This window comes from Saccostrea echinata, unplaced genomic scaffold (genome assembly GCF_033153115.1).
Source record: "Saccostrea echinata isolate AGI-Se365-2 ecotype Australia unplaced genomic scaffold, CSIRO_AGI_Sech_v1 ptg000048l, whole genome shotgun sequence".
Taxonomy (NCBI): Eukaryota; Metazoa; Mollusca; class Bivalvia; order Ostreida; family Ostreidae; genus Saccostrea; species Saccostrea echinata.
In genome coordinates, this window is record NW_026889797.1 from 610851 (window position 1) to 627983 (window position 17133).

The 17133-nt window shown below is 32.1% G+C and overlaps 1 protein-coding gene across 1 annotated transcript in view; it reads right to left on the reverse strand.

Moving 5' to 3' along the window:
* Positions 1-1128: 1128 nt before the first annotated feature.
* Positions 1129-17133, reverse strand: part of LOC133203182 (receptor-type tyrosine-protein phosphatase epsilon-like) — a 73286-nt gene continuing 57281 nt past the window's right edge. The window contains exons 18-26 of the mRNA XM_061339021.1: positions 8942-9077; positions 8215-8361; positions 5991-6084; positions 5710-5783; positions 5350-5484; positions 4877-5005; positions 4448-4596; positions 1590-1725; positions 1129-1315 (exon numbers count right to left, since the gene is read on the reverse strand). Coding sequence (XP_061195005.1) covers positions 1238-1315; positions 1590-1725; positions 4448-4596; positions 4877-5005; positions 5350-5484; positions 5710-5783; positions 5991-6084; positions 8215-8361; positions 8942-9077 — 1078 coding nt within the window. The 3' untranslated portion in view covers positions 1129-1237. The remainder of the gene's footprint in view (positions 1316-1589; positions 1726-4447; positions 4597-4876; positions 5006-5349; positions 5485-5709; positions 5784-5990; positions 6085-8214; positions 8362-8941; positions 9078-17133) is intronic.

A 17133-nucleotide genomic window follows, 5' to 3' on the forward strand; every position in this document is an offset into this window, starting at 1 on the left:
CTTTCTTTCTTTGTATTTTTTTTGCACCTTGAAAACTCTAGGAAAGGGGAAGGGGAGGGGATTACGCAATTCTAGCTATTTTAATTTTTAAAAGACTATATAATGAATATTACTTTGAATATGAACAATTACAAAATGAATATGAGTTTGAAAGGCGTTTTAATTTACAAATAGAACTTGTATCTGTTTAGGGGGGCTGATAGTTTAATTCAAAATACGAAAGAAATATTAAACTGAAACTGAACCGACGCTTCAACTTGTATACAATATCTTTATTAGACTAAAGCATAATATACAGAAATAAACTAGGACTCGTTTGATAAACTTATAATATAATCCGTAAATCCGTTTCTTTGTGATATATTACAATCAATATATAACAACATACAGTTCCCCTGCTTCACAGTATTCACACTATGTAATATATCTGACCGTAGGAGAAAAAAAAAAGAGAAACATTTGTCAAGAATGCGATATGTTCCTGTACTTGAGACCTTTGGAAGAAAGGATGAAACGATGAATCAGTCGTGATATGAAAATATTTTCTCATTTTTTCTGTACACAAAAATATCAAAATGAAGATAAATTCGGATGGCTTAAATAAGGCACCATTATTCAAATGTCTAGTATATATACACAAGAAGATCCAAGAAATGCTGTCTTAGACTTTCATACATAGGACAGTATAGTAAGAAAAAGGTCAGTTGTATCGGGCTTACATGTACCACTCGCAATATGGGCTGTCAGTAACTTCTCCTTTAAGATATGAACATTAATTTTAAAATAAATTGCATTCAAATCTTAGTCTCATATAAAATACAAGGCGCTCTCTGCGAATCATGAGGGCATGAGGTGTAGGAAGAGAGGTTTGATCCTGAGGGATTCTTTTGTTCAAAGAGAGAAAGATCGAGTGTCTCCCAAATGCAGATAGGAGGAAAGAAATTTTCTAACGTCTTTGAGTTGTTTTTACACAATCTCTGAAGAACTTTTTGCTCGCCTGCTGATAATTGTGCTCTTCACAGTGTTTTTTTTTTTCAGTAGTAGCATCAAGATATTGGAGGAAGGGGTGGGGGTTAAAGGTAAGTGATCATGTATTGAACACTTTAGTCAATTTCTCGCTTTTTTCCAAATGTTCCCACACTGTTTCTTTGTTTCCTTGAATGCCAATAATAGAGGGATTTTTAATGAAATTAATTCTAAAATATATTAAAGGTTCGCTACTTCTGGATCCACCATTTTACTGATTGCTATAAATGTTTTCTGTAGCACTTTGTATGTGATCACATACGGATCTAAAGACCAGACCATACTCATCCTGAAAATAAAATGACAATATAAATATACTTGTTACACCGAATGTATGGCTATATAAACTTGCAGATGAATATAGCACATTTCTTTCCATAAAAAGAGTTCATGCGTTTTGTATCTGTTTTCATTTTGTTTTCAATTTTGTTCGTTTATTCCAGATACAGTAATTATTTAAAATAAATTTATGTCTTCAATAGGGAAGGGAATTTACAAGCTTTGAATCATTATAATCTACCTATAAAGTCACCATTGCATCTAATTCACTGCATGTAACTTACAAAATTAGCACAGAACTCTGGTTTTCTAACTTGAAGCTGTCTGACGGCTGTAAAGACATCCACGCCGTCGTCCATGTTTATTTGTTGTATCACGTTATGAACGGCACAGAAAACACCACAGAGGGATGCACCATCTCTGTTGCAAGGAAAAAAAAATACAATTTAAGCAAGGAAATAAGGATACAACTCACAAATACGTATTGTAGGATTTGACACATGGACGCAGAGAAAAATAAGGCAATTCTCTTTTCTGCTTCAATTTTTAGTAAGGCGTGACATTCTCGGCGATACATACTGGCCATCAGTGAAATCAAAGAAACGAGATAACAACAAAATGTTAAATATTATTTGATTAGGCTTTGGCATGTTTTAGTTAATGTCAAATATTCACCTCTCAGTTGGTGAGTTATGACAATTCATATTAGATAATGCACATTTTAGCATTGGAAAAGGGAGATAAAGAAGATGGGCGAGCATGGCGAGCGCAATGCATATAGTGCGATAAACATGAAGGTGAAAAATGAAATCTAAATTATATTAACATTTTCTTTGAAATTTCATCTAAAATTAAAGTATACGTTATGTAAAATCTCCACAATTTGCAAGAACCTCACAAGGATTGAAATTATTTGCCTATGAAATAACATAAACACACTAAAGAGGACAAAAAGGACCACACTATAACACAATTTTTCGATATGAGGGAGTCTTCGCTCCATATTTTTGAAAGTTTATCCTCAAAGTTTGCGTAAAAATATACATTTTTTGGTTAACAAAAACATGTAGCAAAGACCCACTATACCTTAAAAATACACTTTTATCCCTAACAATAGAATACTAAAGTAAACTATAGTTAACTATAGTTTACTATAGTTAACTATAGTATCAAAGTAAAAACTTTGGAACTTTGATTTACTATAGCAAAAACTTTGGAACTTTGATTTACTATAGTGAAAACTTTGGAACTTTGATTAACTATAGTGAAAACGTTTGAACTTTGATTTACTATAGTAAAAACTTTGGAACTTTGATTTACAATAGTGAAAACATTGGAACTTTGATTTCCTATCGTAAAAACTTTGAAACTTTGATTTACTTTAATAAAATCTTTGGAACTTTGATAAAGTATAGTAAAAACTTTGAAATTCGATTTGATAGAGTAAAACCCGTGGAATTATGTTTCTGATTCCCATTCTTGCCATTTCATGATATTTTGTGGTCAGATTTTTAAAAAGCTTCACAGAACTTCTCATAAACATGGCCCTCCCCTGAAAAATTAATGTACAAGAAATGAATTTTAATATAAGGTTATCTTTCGCGCCGATAGATGAGCAGCATGTATTTAAATGTATTTAATAAAATGCAGATATAGTGTATTTTTTTTGATGGAGAATGGAAAGTGAAAAAATAAAATTTGCGCCATTTTCTAACCAAAATACCTGCTCCATCAACTTCAGTAAACATGTATTTTTACATTGATAAATGTTAATATTGCATTTGAGTTTACTAATTTGTAAATTTGAATTAACATGTACAACAACCCCCAGCACCCACACAACCCCACGCCCACCCTAAAAAGCGACAAAATAAGCATAAAATTATTAAAATACTTTAATAAGTTGATATACTATTGTGAAAACTTTGAAACGTTGATATGAAACTTTGATTAACTTTAGTAAAAACTTTGGAATTTTGATTTATATAGTGAAAACTCTGGAACTTTGATTTACTATAGTGAAAACTTTGAAACTTTGATTAACTATAGTGAAAACTTTGAAACTTTGATTAACTATAGTGAAAACTTTGGAACTTTGATTTACTATTGTAAAAACTTTGGAACTTTGAATTACTATAGTGAAAAACTTTGGAATTTTGATTTACTATAGTGAAAACTTTGGAACTTTGATTTACTATAGTGAAAACTTTGAAACTTTGATTAACTATAGTGAAAACTTTGGAACTTTGATTTACTATTGTAAAAACTTTGGAACTTTGAATTACTATAGTGAAAAACTTTGGAATTTTGATTTACTATAGTGAAAACTTTGGAACTTTGATTTACTATAGTGAAGACTTTGGAACTTTGATTAACTATAGTTAACTATAGTTTACTATAGTATTTTTTTTTTGTTAGGGATGACACAATGTTCGCATGTTTCCGAGAAATACTTGAAGTCCATTTAGTCAAGGGTCATATCACAAACATGATTTAAATGTCACCACTCATCAGGATCTATGTAGTGTAGTGGTTAGCGTGTTAGTCTCAAAGGTAAATGATACCCAGTTTTTTTTTTATTGCTAGGGTTCGAACCCTTCGAATCCCATATTTTCTAAAAAACAGAATAATTTTTGCCAAGAAAATTTTCCTCAGAAATGTTCTGTTTATCATAATTTCAAATATTTCAATAATGAGAACTTTACTCTAAATACTAAATTCATAAACTGATTATGATTTATATATATATATATATATATATATATATATATATATATATATATATATATCTGAAGCTATAGGCATTCTGCGCGGCTTGTTCACCCATCTCCTTTAGAAAACTTCATAAAATTTAATTGCAAAGAGCATCTTTCTATCAAAAGCCCAGAATGGTGTATTCTTGTTTCTAAGTGAAACTCAATATCCAAACTATGGATAAAAATGTCCTATATACATTTATTATCTGATGGTAAAATACAAACATTTGCATATTGAATGCTTTGCAAGGGTCAGGGATTACAGATATATTGCCATGCACTCCATTTGCATTCTGTGTAAACAAATTGATGAGTTTTTCTTACAATAAAGTAAAATAAATGAATGATAATGATATATATCAAATATAACAATATAAATGGATTACTTGCTGACAACTGTAATCGGTTTTTCATTCTCAGAACTCAGGGCGACAGATACCAGGCCTCTAAGCTGGGATGTGTCTTGAGGGTTTCCGGATGTTTTGATGGCGGTTTTCGGTTCAATTATCGTTATTGAATGAGCCTCCTCCTCAGACTAATATTAGAAAAATGTAACACCATAGAGCATAAAAGGAGTGTAAATTCAAGTGAAACATATCAATTTCTTATTTTTGAACATATTTTATGAATAAATAATTACATTCATACAAAATGCGCAGTATCATGTCCTACAAGTATATGAAAAGTTTCATTCGATTTCATTTTGGTTGGTAAAAAAAATCATTGACATTGTTATCTGATTTAATTATGATATAGAGGTATACAAGACAGAAATCACATATACGTATGAATCATCATCAGTGAAAACTACTCACAGTATTCTGAAGGAGGTGAATTATAGTGCTTTCAACGTCATTTCCGGTCCTTAACTGATTCTGCTGATAGTGAACAGAGAAAGGAGAGACTACCTTGGAAGAGGAGGGACTTGGTAACCATGTCGTACTCTAGAACGAAGGAAAACTGAAGTACACTAACATTAACTTGATACATATAGAATGTTCAGCTGTCACAGTTCCAAACAGTAATTCGTATACATACCTACATATTTTGAAATATTTCTCAAATACTTCAAGTAAAAAGAAAATGTTCTGTTTATTTTGTTCCTTGAAGTTATTTATTGATTTAACAAATCGTAATTATTCATTAATAAATACTCATTAATAAAGTCTGTATAAACTTGATTAAGATTTTAATGAATGAGAGAATCGAAAGTTTAAGGTAAGCATTACTAGTATTTTCTTTTCCTTTAGTGCGTAAGTTATACGTTTTGAAAATTTAAATTACCTACCGATCCAATCTCATTAAGTGGGTCCACACAAATTACAGTATCAGATTCGTAATCATTGAGCAGGCGCAGGAAGTCAACAGCGTCCTCTGTCGGTGGATACTTCGTCACTAAAAACGCCCGGCTGTTGGTATATGACTACAATTACAGAAGTCAAGACTGTAACATATCATTTTTTTCCCTTCAAATCGAGAAAGCGGAAGATCTTTTGCCTCAGATTTTTATCCATGATACAATTAATGATATGTAATAAAAGAATTGTGAATGAAATTGTTATATATATATTATGTGTAGAATTTAATTTTCTTTATAAATGTTCTTTGATCATCATCGGTACAATACGTATACCGGGTATTTCCTTACCGGTACATATATTGCGTTGATGAAGCTTCCTCTGTTTGACACCACAGAGGAGAGATGGACACTGTATTTATCCACTTGTTAGTGAAACAGAAAAAAAACTATTAAAAGAATCAATCAATATGTTGTTAACTTTTGAAAAAGGATTTAAAAAAAAAAAAAACGAATCTTTTTTTTCCCATTCTAGATGTAAAATGTTAAAATTGTATTAAAATTATTCAGTCTATTTGAATATAAACTAAAATAATTATGAAGACAATCAGATGGTTAGACTGGATACTAACAAGGTAGTATACTATTCGTATGTGCACCGCCACATCCTTCTATAGCTATTTTGTAATCAGAGTCCGCATATGTTGGTCGTACTTTCATCAAAAGCTACAAAGATGAGGACATTAATGAGTATATTTGTAGAATTAAACAATTAAAAATTGCCCTGGTTGGATATAGATTTATCAAATTTAATCTTTAATATTCGTTAAAACACTTACAAACTCACTTAAACTGTTGGGTTACTCCCACCGACTCACTTACCCGATCAGTATATGCACTAACGCTGGCAGACTGCCTTCTTCACAACCCTCCCTGCCCCCAATATTGTACCCAATCAATTTGACACTTGGTCAATATGAACCACTCTCTGCCTACCTGCTTGTCAATGTGCCTCATTACCTCAATAAATATCTCATCACTCACTCATTCACAAGCTATATAAGTTAAATAACTCATTCACTCACTCGCTAAGTCATTCACTTACTTTCTCCTTACTAACTCACTCACTAACGTTCTCCTTACTCACTCGCTAACTTATTCACTCACTTTCTCCTTACTCGCTAACTCACTAACTTTCTGGTTACTCACTCGCTAACTCACTCACTTTCTCCTTACTCATTTGCCAACTCACTCACTTTCTCCTTACTCACTCGCTAACTCACTCACTTTCTCCTTACTCTCTCACTAACTTACGAAAGCGGATAGGCTCATTTTTGACAAGATAAAAAAATATTTAACTCGTTATAACGATTTTATTATCTCGTTATAACGATTTTATTATCTCGTTATAACGAGTTAGTATCTCGTTATAAGGAGATAATTAAGTCCTTATAATGAGTAAGTTATTTCGTTATAACGAGTTAGTTATCTCGTTATAACGAGTTAGTATCTCGTTATAACGAGTAAATATCTCGTTATAACGAGTTAGTTATCTCGTTCTAACGAGTTAGTTATCTCGTTATAACGAATTAGTATCTCGTTATAACGAGATAAATAAGTCGTTATAACGAGTTAGTTACATGTATCTCGTTATAACGAGTTAGTTATCTCGTTATAACGAGTTAGTATCTCGTTATAACGAGATAATTAAGTCGTTATAACGAGTTAGTTATCTCGTTATAACGAGTTAATATTTCGTTATAGCGAGTTAGTTACCTCGTTATAACGAGTGAATATCTCGTTATAACGAGTAAGTATCTCGTTATAACAAGTTAGTTATCTCGTTCTAACGAGTTAGTTATCTCGTTATAACGAATTAGTATCTCGTTATAACGAGATAGTTTCATGTATCTCGTTATAACGAGTTAATATCTCGTTATAACGACTTAGTTATCTCGTTAAAACGAGTTTTTATCAGGTTATAACGAGTTAGTTATCTCGTTATAATGAGTTAGTATCTCCCTATAAAGGGATAATTAAATCGTTATAACGAGTTAGGTATCTCGTTATAACGACTTAGTATCTCGTTACATGTATAACGACTAAGTTATCTCGTTATAACGAGTTAGTTATTTCGTTGTAACAAGCTAGTATCTCGTTAAAACGCGTAAATATTTCGTTATAACGAGATAATTAGGTCGTTATAACGAGTTAGATATCTCGTTATAACGAGTTAGTTATCTCGTTATAACGAGTTAATATCTCATTATAACGAGTTAGTTATCTCGTTATAACGAGTTAGTTATCTCGTTATAACAAGTTAGTATCTCGTTATAACGAGTTAGTTATCTCGTTATAACAAGTTAGTATCTCGTTGTAACGAGTTAGTTATCTCGTTATAACGAATTAATTATCTCGTTATAACAAGTTAGTGTCTCGTTATAACGAGTTAGTTATCTCGTTATAACAAGTTAGTATCTCGTTATAACGAGTTAGTTATCTCGTTATAACAAGTTAGTATCTCGTTATAACGAGATACTAACTCGTTATAACGAGATACTAATTAGTTATAACGAGATACTAGATTGTTATAACGAGATAACTAACTCGTTATAACGAGATAATTACCTCGTTATAACGAGTTAAATATTTTTTATCTTGTCAAAAATGAGCTTATCCGCCTTTCGTACTAACTCACTCGGTCACTCCCTACCCTTATCTCTCTAGATCTCTCCCTCATTCATCTTTCCAACAACTTGTACTACCTCTGACAATTCAGTGACTTGCATCACTCAAGTAATGAAAAAATAATTCAGTAAAACAGTTATTCTTGTTTGAAATTCTTTCACTCAGTACCTGGAATTCTTTATGCAGTTCGCTCTGATTAGCTGGTTTGTCCATGGAGAGAGAGTGCGCCTTCTTAGTAAATTCTTCAATTGTGTTTACATTCACAGGAGATTTGTATATTTCGTTTAACGCAAGAAATATAGTTATATACTGTTCCTGAAACATTGAGTATATTTTACATAAGTATAGCGATTTCATGTGAAAAAAAAATAAGAGAAAGCAAATAAAAGCTATCGGTTCTGTAGCGCCTGGTATGGTAAATAAAATTTACTAAAATCACGAGCAATACTGCACTCAATTTTCCCATACAGCGACATTAGTTAGTGTTGGTGACATACATTACCTTTTATTCTAGTATTTTTCAATACAATATTTTACTCTAGGAGAGTTGAAATGGTAAGACTGTTTCAGTACTATGTACTTTTTTAATACATAGACTGTTTATTACATAAAGACTGTTGCTTTGAGGAGGGGGAATAGGCTGTTAAAGAAGGCTAAGAAAGTGTTTCGTTTTCATTATAATTGTTAATTTAAACAGACTGCTTGTTTTGCATGGTTACAATTGACTGCTATTTAAATAAAAATTGAAATAGAATTCTTCAGTGGTTTTATTTCACATGGATCACTCTTTCAAGACGATTGTAATTTACTATTGTTTTTACACAGCGACTCTATTAAGGTATTGTTATTTTGCAAAACATTGACATAGACTGTTATTTCAGTGTTATAGACTCACGTATGTCTGGACCATATTCATTCTGTTTTCTCTCATCTTCTTGACATATTCCGCTACGTTTACTTTCCCCGTCTTTCTTCCTATCTGGTTCAGGGCGTCTATTGCTATATACGTTCCCGTTCTTCCTATACCAGCACTATAACCCAGAAGATATATCTATGCTTATCAAACTTTTAATGTACACGCATCTAGTAATATCATATTTTCATATGTATATTTTAAATCATTTTCATTTCGTGCATATCAACAATTCTAATTTAGATGAAAAACTTATAAATAAAACATTTTCATCTAAATTAGAATGCACCTGCAATGCACAACAGTACGGGAATCATTCTGAGTGGTTGCTGTTCTGGTCACGTGATCAAGGAAGACAACAAGACATAGAGGATCCGGGGTTCCGTGGTCTGGCCACGAAGTATAATGATACTGGGTCACCACACGTGACTTCTTTGTCTGACAATGTAATTAAGCAGTGCTAATATAAATGTTTTGAATATCAAATACTAGTATACTTGTACATTGAAGGTTACTTAATATTATAGCAAAGTAGGACTTTTCATTTTAATTCATTACAATGTTAAATGTGGTGAGCTCTTGAGTTTTTTTTTCTTAAGGATTCAATTTTTTTTAAAACACTAAGTACATGTATACATTCATGCATAAAAATCTTAAGGAAATTAAAAAAGAATTGGACACACACACACGCACACACAAACACACAAATGCGATTCCAATTTTATAAAATTCGTATTACATTTATTGTCATCATTTAAATATTATTATCCTTAAATGAAAGATGGATATTGATTACCTAATTAAAGATTGCTGGAAATTTTACAATTTTACAATAGAAAATTAATCCCTGGAAAATTATGAGTGTTTGCTTCAACAAAATATAATGACATTTTTATAACATGATACATGTATTTACAGAAATGTGGTGAAGTACCAAATATTATACAATTTTCCCTTTCAAAAACATCCCTCCTTATAATTCAATATATCGTGGAAGTGTCGGAGCATAAAAAAAGTTACTTCTCGGATTGCAAAATCTGCGTAATAAGATATACAATACAAATAGATATTGGTTTTGGTAAAGTACCAACCTCTTTATGGATAACAGTCATTTTGCGTACAAGGTAGAATGCGTATTCTTTTTTCTCGAGCACTTTCACAGACACAGTTCCATAGTTGATGTGTTTGTTTGCATCTGGCCAGTACTGGGTACATTTGATCTTGAAATACATAAATAGATAAAACGTGTGATATCATAGCAATGTAATTAAAACAAACCATAAGTTCTTCAGTCAATTTCAATGAAATCCACAAGTTTTTGCTTTCATGAAGTAAATTCATAAATATATGGCTTTAAAAAAAGTAACGAAAATGAAAACTTTGATCTTCAAGGGTAAGGGAAGATTAAAAATTAAACTGATTTCATAAAATTAACTTGATAATAAGCAGGTAATAACATATCACCATTATTTTTTTTAACTTCAAATTTAGATGTGGATATGGAATTTAAACTTTATTAGACCAGAAAGTTTTAATTTTTCTTAAGGAAGCTCTAAACACTAACAAAAAGTGCTTTTTGGACTTGGAGAAAAGCATATCATATATAAAAGTGTGCATATTGAGACTATTTAATTCATTTACAACATAGGGCACCTGCCTTATTTCGGTAGGAAAAATGTTCAAAGACAATGGACTATTCGTGAACAGAAATCACTGTTGTTTACTTACATTGGGAAAATTAATGAAAATCATGAATTCAATTACTTATTCTTGGTATAATATAATGTTAGAACAGTTTAATCTATTACAATTTGTGTAACTAACTGTAATAGCCATTTTTTTTCTATCTTACTTCTAAGGGCAGATCACTCTAACTGCATAAAACTATCCTACAAGTAGCACTTTTTAGTGTGCAGTGTTTAGAGCTTCCTTAATTAGTACATTTTATTTAATGTAATTAATTCCTGTATATTCTTGTTATATGTGTCTTAAAGAATCAGAACGTAAATCTAGCATAAAATTGAGCAAAAAAAAATAAAAAAAAAAGTTTTAGTCGGATGTCAAGAGTTGAATAACAATCGGAATTCCATTCTAACATGTAATTACAAACCACTAAAAGGCTGTACCTATTACCTTTCTGATAAAATTTCTATTAACGATAAAAATTTATGTCATAAGTGATCTAAAATAAATGACATAGAGCAAATTTTATTGATAAAACAGAAATAAAAATATTTCAAAAAGACAAGTACGAATTTTTTAACGACCCACTTTTCTTTCAATTTTTTTCTTGTACAAATGACGTAGACAATTTATACTAGTATCTTAGGTTCAGATTGAACAAAACATGTCGACAGTGTAAAAAAGAATTACAGGGTTACATTTCAGTATAATATTGAATATGAAAGAGCATCGTGGAAACTGGAATTTTGTTTCAAACGATGCCTTAATAAACGTTTTTTATTGTTTGAGATGTCTTTTGCATGAAAGGATTTCAAGGGTTGGTTAATTAACTCTTTGCCCCTTTTACGTTTGTGACGTAAAAAACAACTTGACGTTGCGTCATAAAGGAACGACCTTATCCTTATCCCCGCACGCACCTGAAGCTACACAGTAATATTTGCGTAAAATAAAGGAACTTATTGTTGATATAATCGGCAACTGAAAAAGTTTCTTATTCAGTTTTAATTCTCAAATCAATGCTTTATGTTTCTTTTATTTCATACTTAAGTATGTGTTATCTTTGTAAAATTAAATCTGTATACGTACTGAATCGTTATGCCTTAATTCGTATTGATTATAGGCCTACTTTCTAATTATTATACTACTCCCCGGGTTCGATTTTGTAATAGGCGCGGATGTTGATCCGTGCATTATAGTTGCATTCTAGTTTTCCTTTTCTCTGAGCTTTTATTCTATTTTTTCAAAATATTTTTTTTTCGGTACAAGGATACATGTTTTATTTGCGTGATGATTAAGTTTAATTGCAATTCTTATTGCTATTCGAATGGTTATTCAGATTTTATTACAATAAAATTACGGTGTTTCAAAACAATGTGTGGACAGTGTGGGAAACTTGGTTACCATTGGTACTATAATAAAAAAACAAATTCAAATCATTGTATGGTATCAAAAATGTTTATAAATGTATTTAACCTACGGTACAGAATTAATAAAAAAAAAAAAACAAACAAACAAACAAACAAACAAAACAACAAGGGTATTCAACTGTTAAAGCATGTGTGTTTTTATAACTGAAACATTTTACGTTACACATATCATCCACACTTCATAAAAAGTTGATTAATTATAATTTCAAATACTTGCTTACAATCAGATAACTGGGATCAGCTAACATTGTATAACAGACCCCACCCCCCTCCCATCCTATCACCCAATAACTATTTTTCAAAACACTGAATTATTCCTCAGTCGCTAAGAATCCATGAAATAATGAGAAACATTGTTTCCCGCATAAATGAATATCACAAAGACTGCAACCATATGCAGTGTCCTTCCTCTTTCTCGGCGTCTACTTCGAACATTGTTTGCAATATGATCTCTTCTTCACTAGTTTTGAGAAACTGTGACATGTCGACGTGTGTAAGGCGCGTCTTCCTGCTGCCCTTAATGGTGTTGTGAAAGACCCGATCAGTTGCTGAGCCAACGAGATTCTAAAGTCCAGTTGTCTGTACTTCTTTTTGGGAAGCTGAGGTCGACATTCTTTCGTAAGAATAAAGGCGTTAATGATGGCAGTGTTGATGAGGAAGTGAAGTACATATTTCCACCACTTTTTGCTCGCCCTGCCGACTGGATATTTAGAACGCAACTGGTCAAATAAATCAACTCCCCTTAAAAATATGACTGGTAATGCCCGATACTTTGGGGTCGGGGAACGGACACAGCTGAACCATCTTTCAGACGCCTGGAAACGTTAGTAGCCATCTCCAGTGGCGATGTCATTGTCGACAAAACCGACACGGGTCGGTAGTCCATTCACACAGTTGCTGTTAATTGGCCGTCTTGTCTATAACGAAAAAGAAATTTATATTAGTCACATATTTCACAAGGGTAGTGTTACTTTTAAAAAGTCTACAATTGTCAGCTCCAAAACTGCATTTCAATATATTTTCAGGTATTTACCTTATTACATAATCTCCCTGGAACCTTGGCGTTACTGACTTCAGGTCGCTGGGAAACCCCTTTCTATTTCTCACTATCGTTCCACAACAGAAGATCTTTTTGGCGAGTAAACCCTTTGCAAGTTCGACTGAAGTAAAAAAGCTGTCGAAGAAAACTTGATGGTTTTTGCCCTGTAGCTCTTCTGTTAGTTTAAAGACGACTGTCTGGCCAACAGGAACACCCCTATATTGGTCTTTTCCAAGATACAAGTCAAGCTGATGGCAAAATCCAGACAGACTGTCGCACCTGAGCCAAACTTTTAATCCCCATTTAGTCGGTTTAGAGGGTATATACTGTTTAGCCTATAATTAAAGATAGAGCAAAGCATACAATTTCATTATAAGATATTTTTATCAGACCCGCCGTAACAACATTTTTAAAAGAGGAGGGTGTATAAAATAATCCAGAGACAAAGTAAAAAAGTATTTTAAAAAAATCTGATAAACCAATAAAATAAAAGGGATGGGGGTGGGTGGAACGCTTATTTCACCAAAACCGAAATTCGTAAATCGTGATGGTTGTCATGGTGGGGGGAGAGGGGTTAAACTCCATTTATTGCCATAAAAATATTTTCATTTCACTAACTGAAGATGGTTCCAGCATACTACATGTGTACAACAAAACACTGGGGAGGGGGTAGGCATTTAAGTGTAAAAAAGTCCACACTCACAAGAAAAATAACGTCAAAAGAGTCCTCTCAGGAAATAAAGAAGAATAATTGCAATCCCCCACCCCCACCTCTTCTTCATTTTTCTGCGTATTAAGGGTCTAGCTAGTAGTGTTAGGCATACGCTGTGATTCTGATCAACAAAAATTCAGAGATAGAGAGAAAGAGAGAGAGAGAGAGAGAAGGGGTGGGGTGGGGAAGAGGGGAAATAACTGTAAAATTGTAAACACAGAAAATTGCTTTAACCTTATGCCTTCCTTTGTAAGCAATCATGCCTTCGTCTATGGTTTGGTGTTTACGAGGTTGGTAGCTTTCAGACATGTTGACTGAGACTATGTCTAGAATTGGGCGGATCTTGTAAAGGGCGTCCTCCGTATCATCAGAGCTGCAGTGTAAATATTGGGTTATCTTTTCATACCGTTTGAGTGGCATTACTTCCTGTAAGCCAGCATTTCCAAAAAATTTATTTCGACTCCAATGAAGCTTGTAATCGGGAAGCTTGTTTATTCCCATGATGATCAGTATGCCAATATATGCCTGCATCTCGCTATAGGTACACTCATACCACATCGAATCATGACCTGCATTCAAAATACAATGAACATTTGAATTTTTTTTCGGGGGGGGGGGGGGGTAAAGTATTGATTTGTGCATATAGTAGAAATAAATTTATGAAGTGCAATACTTGCATCTTGAGTTTCACTCCATAAAAAGTATTGTTGAAATAAATGGAACGCGCGAAGTTATTTAATTATATTTTGGGGAATTTGAATTGATTTCACTCCCACCCCACCCCACCCACCCCTATTTATTTAGTTGTGTTTTAAGAATTTAATCATTTGTTGCATTTATGTGACAAGCAATGAAAAAACACTAACTATCTAGCGAACATGTGACAATCGTCAGTGTAAATAAAATACAGGCTGAAAAAGCGAGGGGGCTGCCGAAGAAGACAGACTAGGTTGACGTTTGCAGCACAAAATTCTTAATTTCAGAATACTGTTTAGTCTGTTACTTCCCAAGAAATTAATGTTTTATTATTATAATTTCATTTTTATTTTAAATGTAATATCATCGCAATACATAAAGATAAAATAATTTAAAATTATATGAAGAAAATACGGAACAATTCGACATTTCGTTTTACGTTTTTTTGCAAAAAATAAAGCGAAAAAAAAATTTAGCTAGATATAATGTAGCAATTTTTTTTTATTTTTGAATGAAAGAATTTTTCAATAACAGTATATAAATTTAAAAAAAAAATGTGATTCATTTATGGCCAGGTACTGTACATGTAGACTTATGCCAAATTAATATTGCTCATTATACTGAGCTAATTTTATGATTTGAACTATAAATCATTTCTACGGTATTTTATCTACACAATATTGTGCAATGTATATATAGGTTTTTATTCATAGATGCAGGATTTTTTTTTTTTTTTTTTTTAGGAAAGTTATTGTTGATTTTTATCAATATGTTTACTTTATAAAATATTTCTCTTAAGTTTTTATTAAACGTGATAAAATATATAAAGTGCCTCAAAATTTACACGGAAAATTAAGAATATGACGTTGCAAACAGTGTGTAACTCTTTTCATTCTTGTTTTTTGCTGATGTCAATTTTCCTTGCGTACCATACACGATCAATGAGTACTCAATAATTATTACTTATTACATTTTCCTGAAATATAACATAGTTGTAGATTAATAGCAAACCTTTTCGTTCTTGTTCTGCGAGGGCATATTTGTTAGTTCCTGTTGTCAAGGTGCTTATACATGCACTGTCAAAAATATTTTCGAAAAAATCTTTTTCTGCTACACAATTTTGTACTTGTTGAGTTGGTCCAGAAGGGCATATAAAGGGCGGTACATTGACCTCTTGAAGGTTGGAAGACCATTTTGGTAACAGGCACTGCTCTTCATCGGAATCAATTTCGGTCAAGTCCGAATCAGAAAGGCTCGCCAACAAAAGATTTTCACTGTCCGAGTCACTCAAGCTATTTTCACTCTCACAGCCACTATCTTCAAACAAATCTGAAGAAGCGTCCGTCATTTTGAAAACATTTACCAAGTATATTTTCTTTTACGGTTCCATTTCAGCAGTGATAAACCCTAAGTCTGACACAGATAATTACGTAAAATCTTATTATGACGTCATCAACCTTAATTACAAGATTTCCCGGTAAAATTGGTATACCCAAATGTACAAAAATAGATGGTTGTGGCGCTTTGTAGAGCAAAAACATACAGTGCGTTAAAATGCGTGTTTGCGGGGCAAAGGTATATGCGTTAAAATGCGTGACGGCGGGGACAAGGTATATGCGTTAAAATGCGTGATTGCGGGGATGGGGGTTAATATCCCGTTCAATATTTTTGCTTTCGAAGATATTAATTAAAAGTCAATTAGAGTGCAGAGGTATTAATATATTAATGCATCATTCATTTTGATGATGTGACTATTATTCATTGAAAGCATCTATACGTTAAAAGATTATTTTTTTTTATTGTAGATGCAGTTTACCTTATTTCTTTCTTTCAGATTTGTCAGCATCACAATAACAGATACATTCTCTTGCCAATTCATCGTCCAAAAATCCCCAACAGTGTTTTGCTTTGGTCCTAAAATAAATATTTATGTTTATGTGCAACATAAAGTGATCTATACAATCTGTTGTTTATTCTACTATTGGAATGAATATTTTTTCCCCAGAATTTACAATGCTAGACAGTAAATGATTGTTTATATCTGTAACTTAATCACATTATAAAAACAATTTTATCTAATATATTCACGAAGATATAATTAAAGCATCATTTCAAGTTCTTCTGTAAATTTGTTTATCTAGATTAAAAAAAAATAAAGTCATAGAACTGCATTGACGCTGATAATAAGCAAAATGCAAATATAAATTTGAAAATATCAACAATATATGCACACGTCAAATGGGGTCACTATTTAAAAAAAAAAAAAAAAAAAAAAAAAAAAAAAAAAAAAAAAATGTTAAAAAAATTAGAAAACTGTAGGTTTACAGCCTTACAGCAACAAAAGTTTCTTATGTTTCTTTTGAAACTTTTGTTTCAACTTTAAACTACCCGTATAAATGGAACACATCTGCTTTAAATATTATAAAAAGAAGTTTTCTAACAAGATATTTAATTCAACACAGCAACACTTGTTCGACACAGGTTTTCAGCAATGAGGGGGAAGTTACTATAATAATTATTCATTTTACGCAGAAAATCATTCATGTACACGTAGGTCATAAGTAAAGAAAACCAATCGGGAAAATGTCACTTTTAGCAAGGATTTGTTGAATGCAAT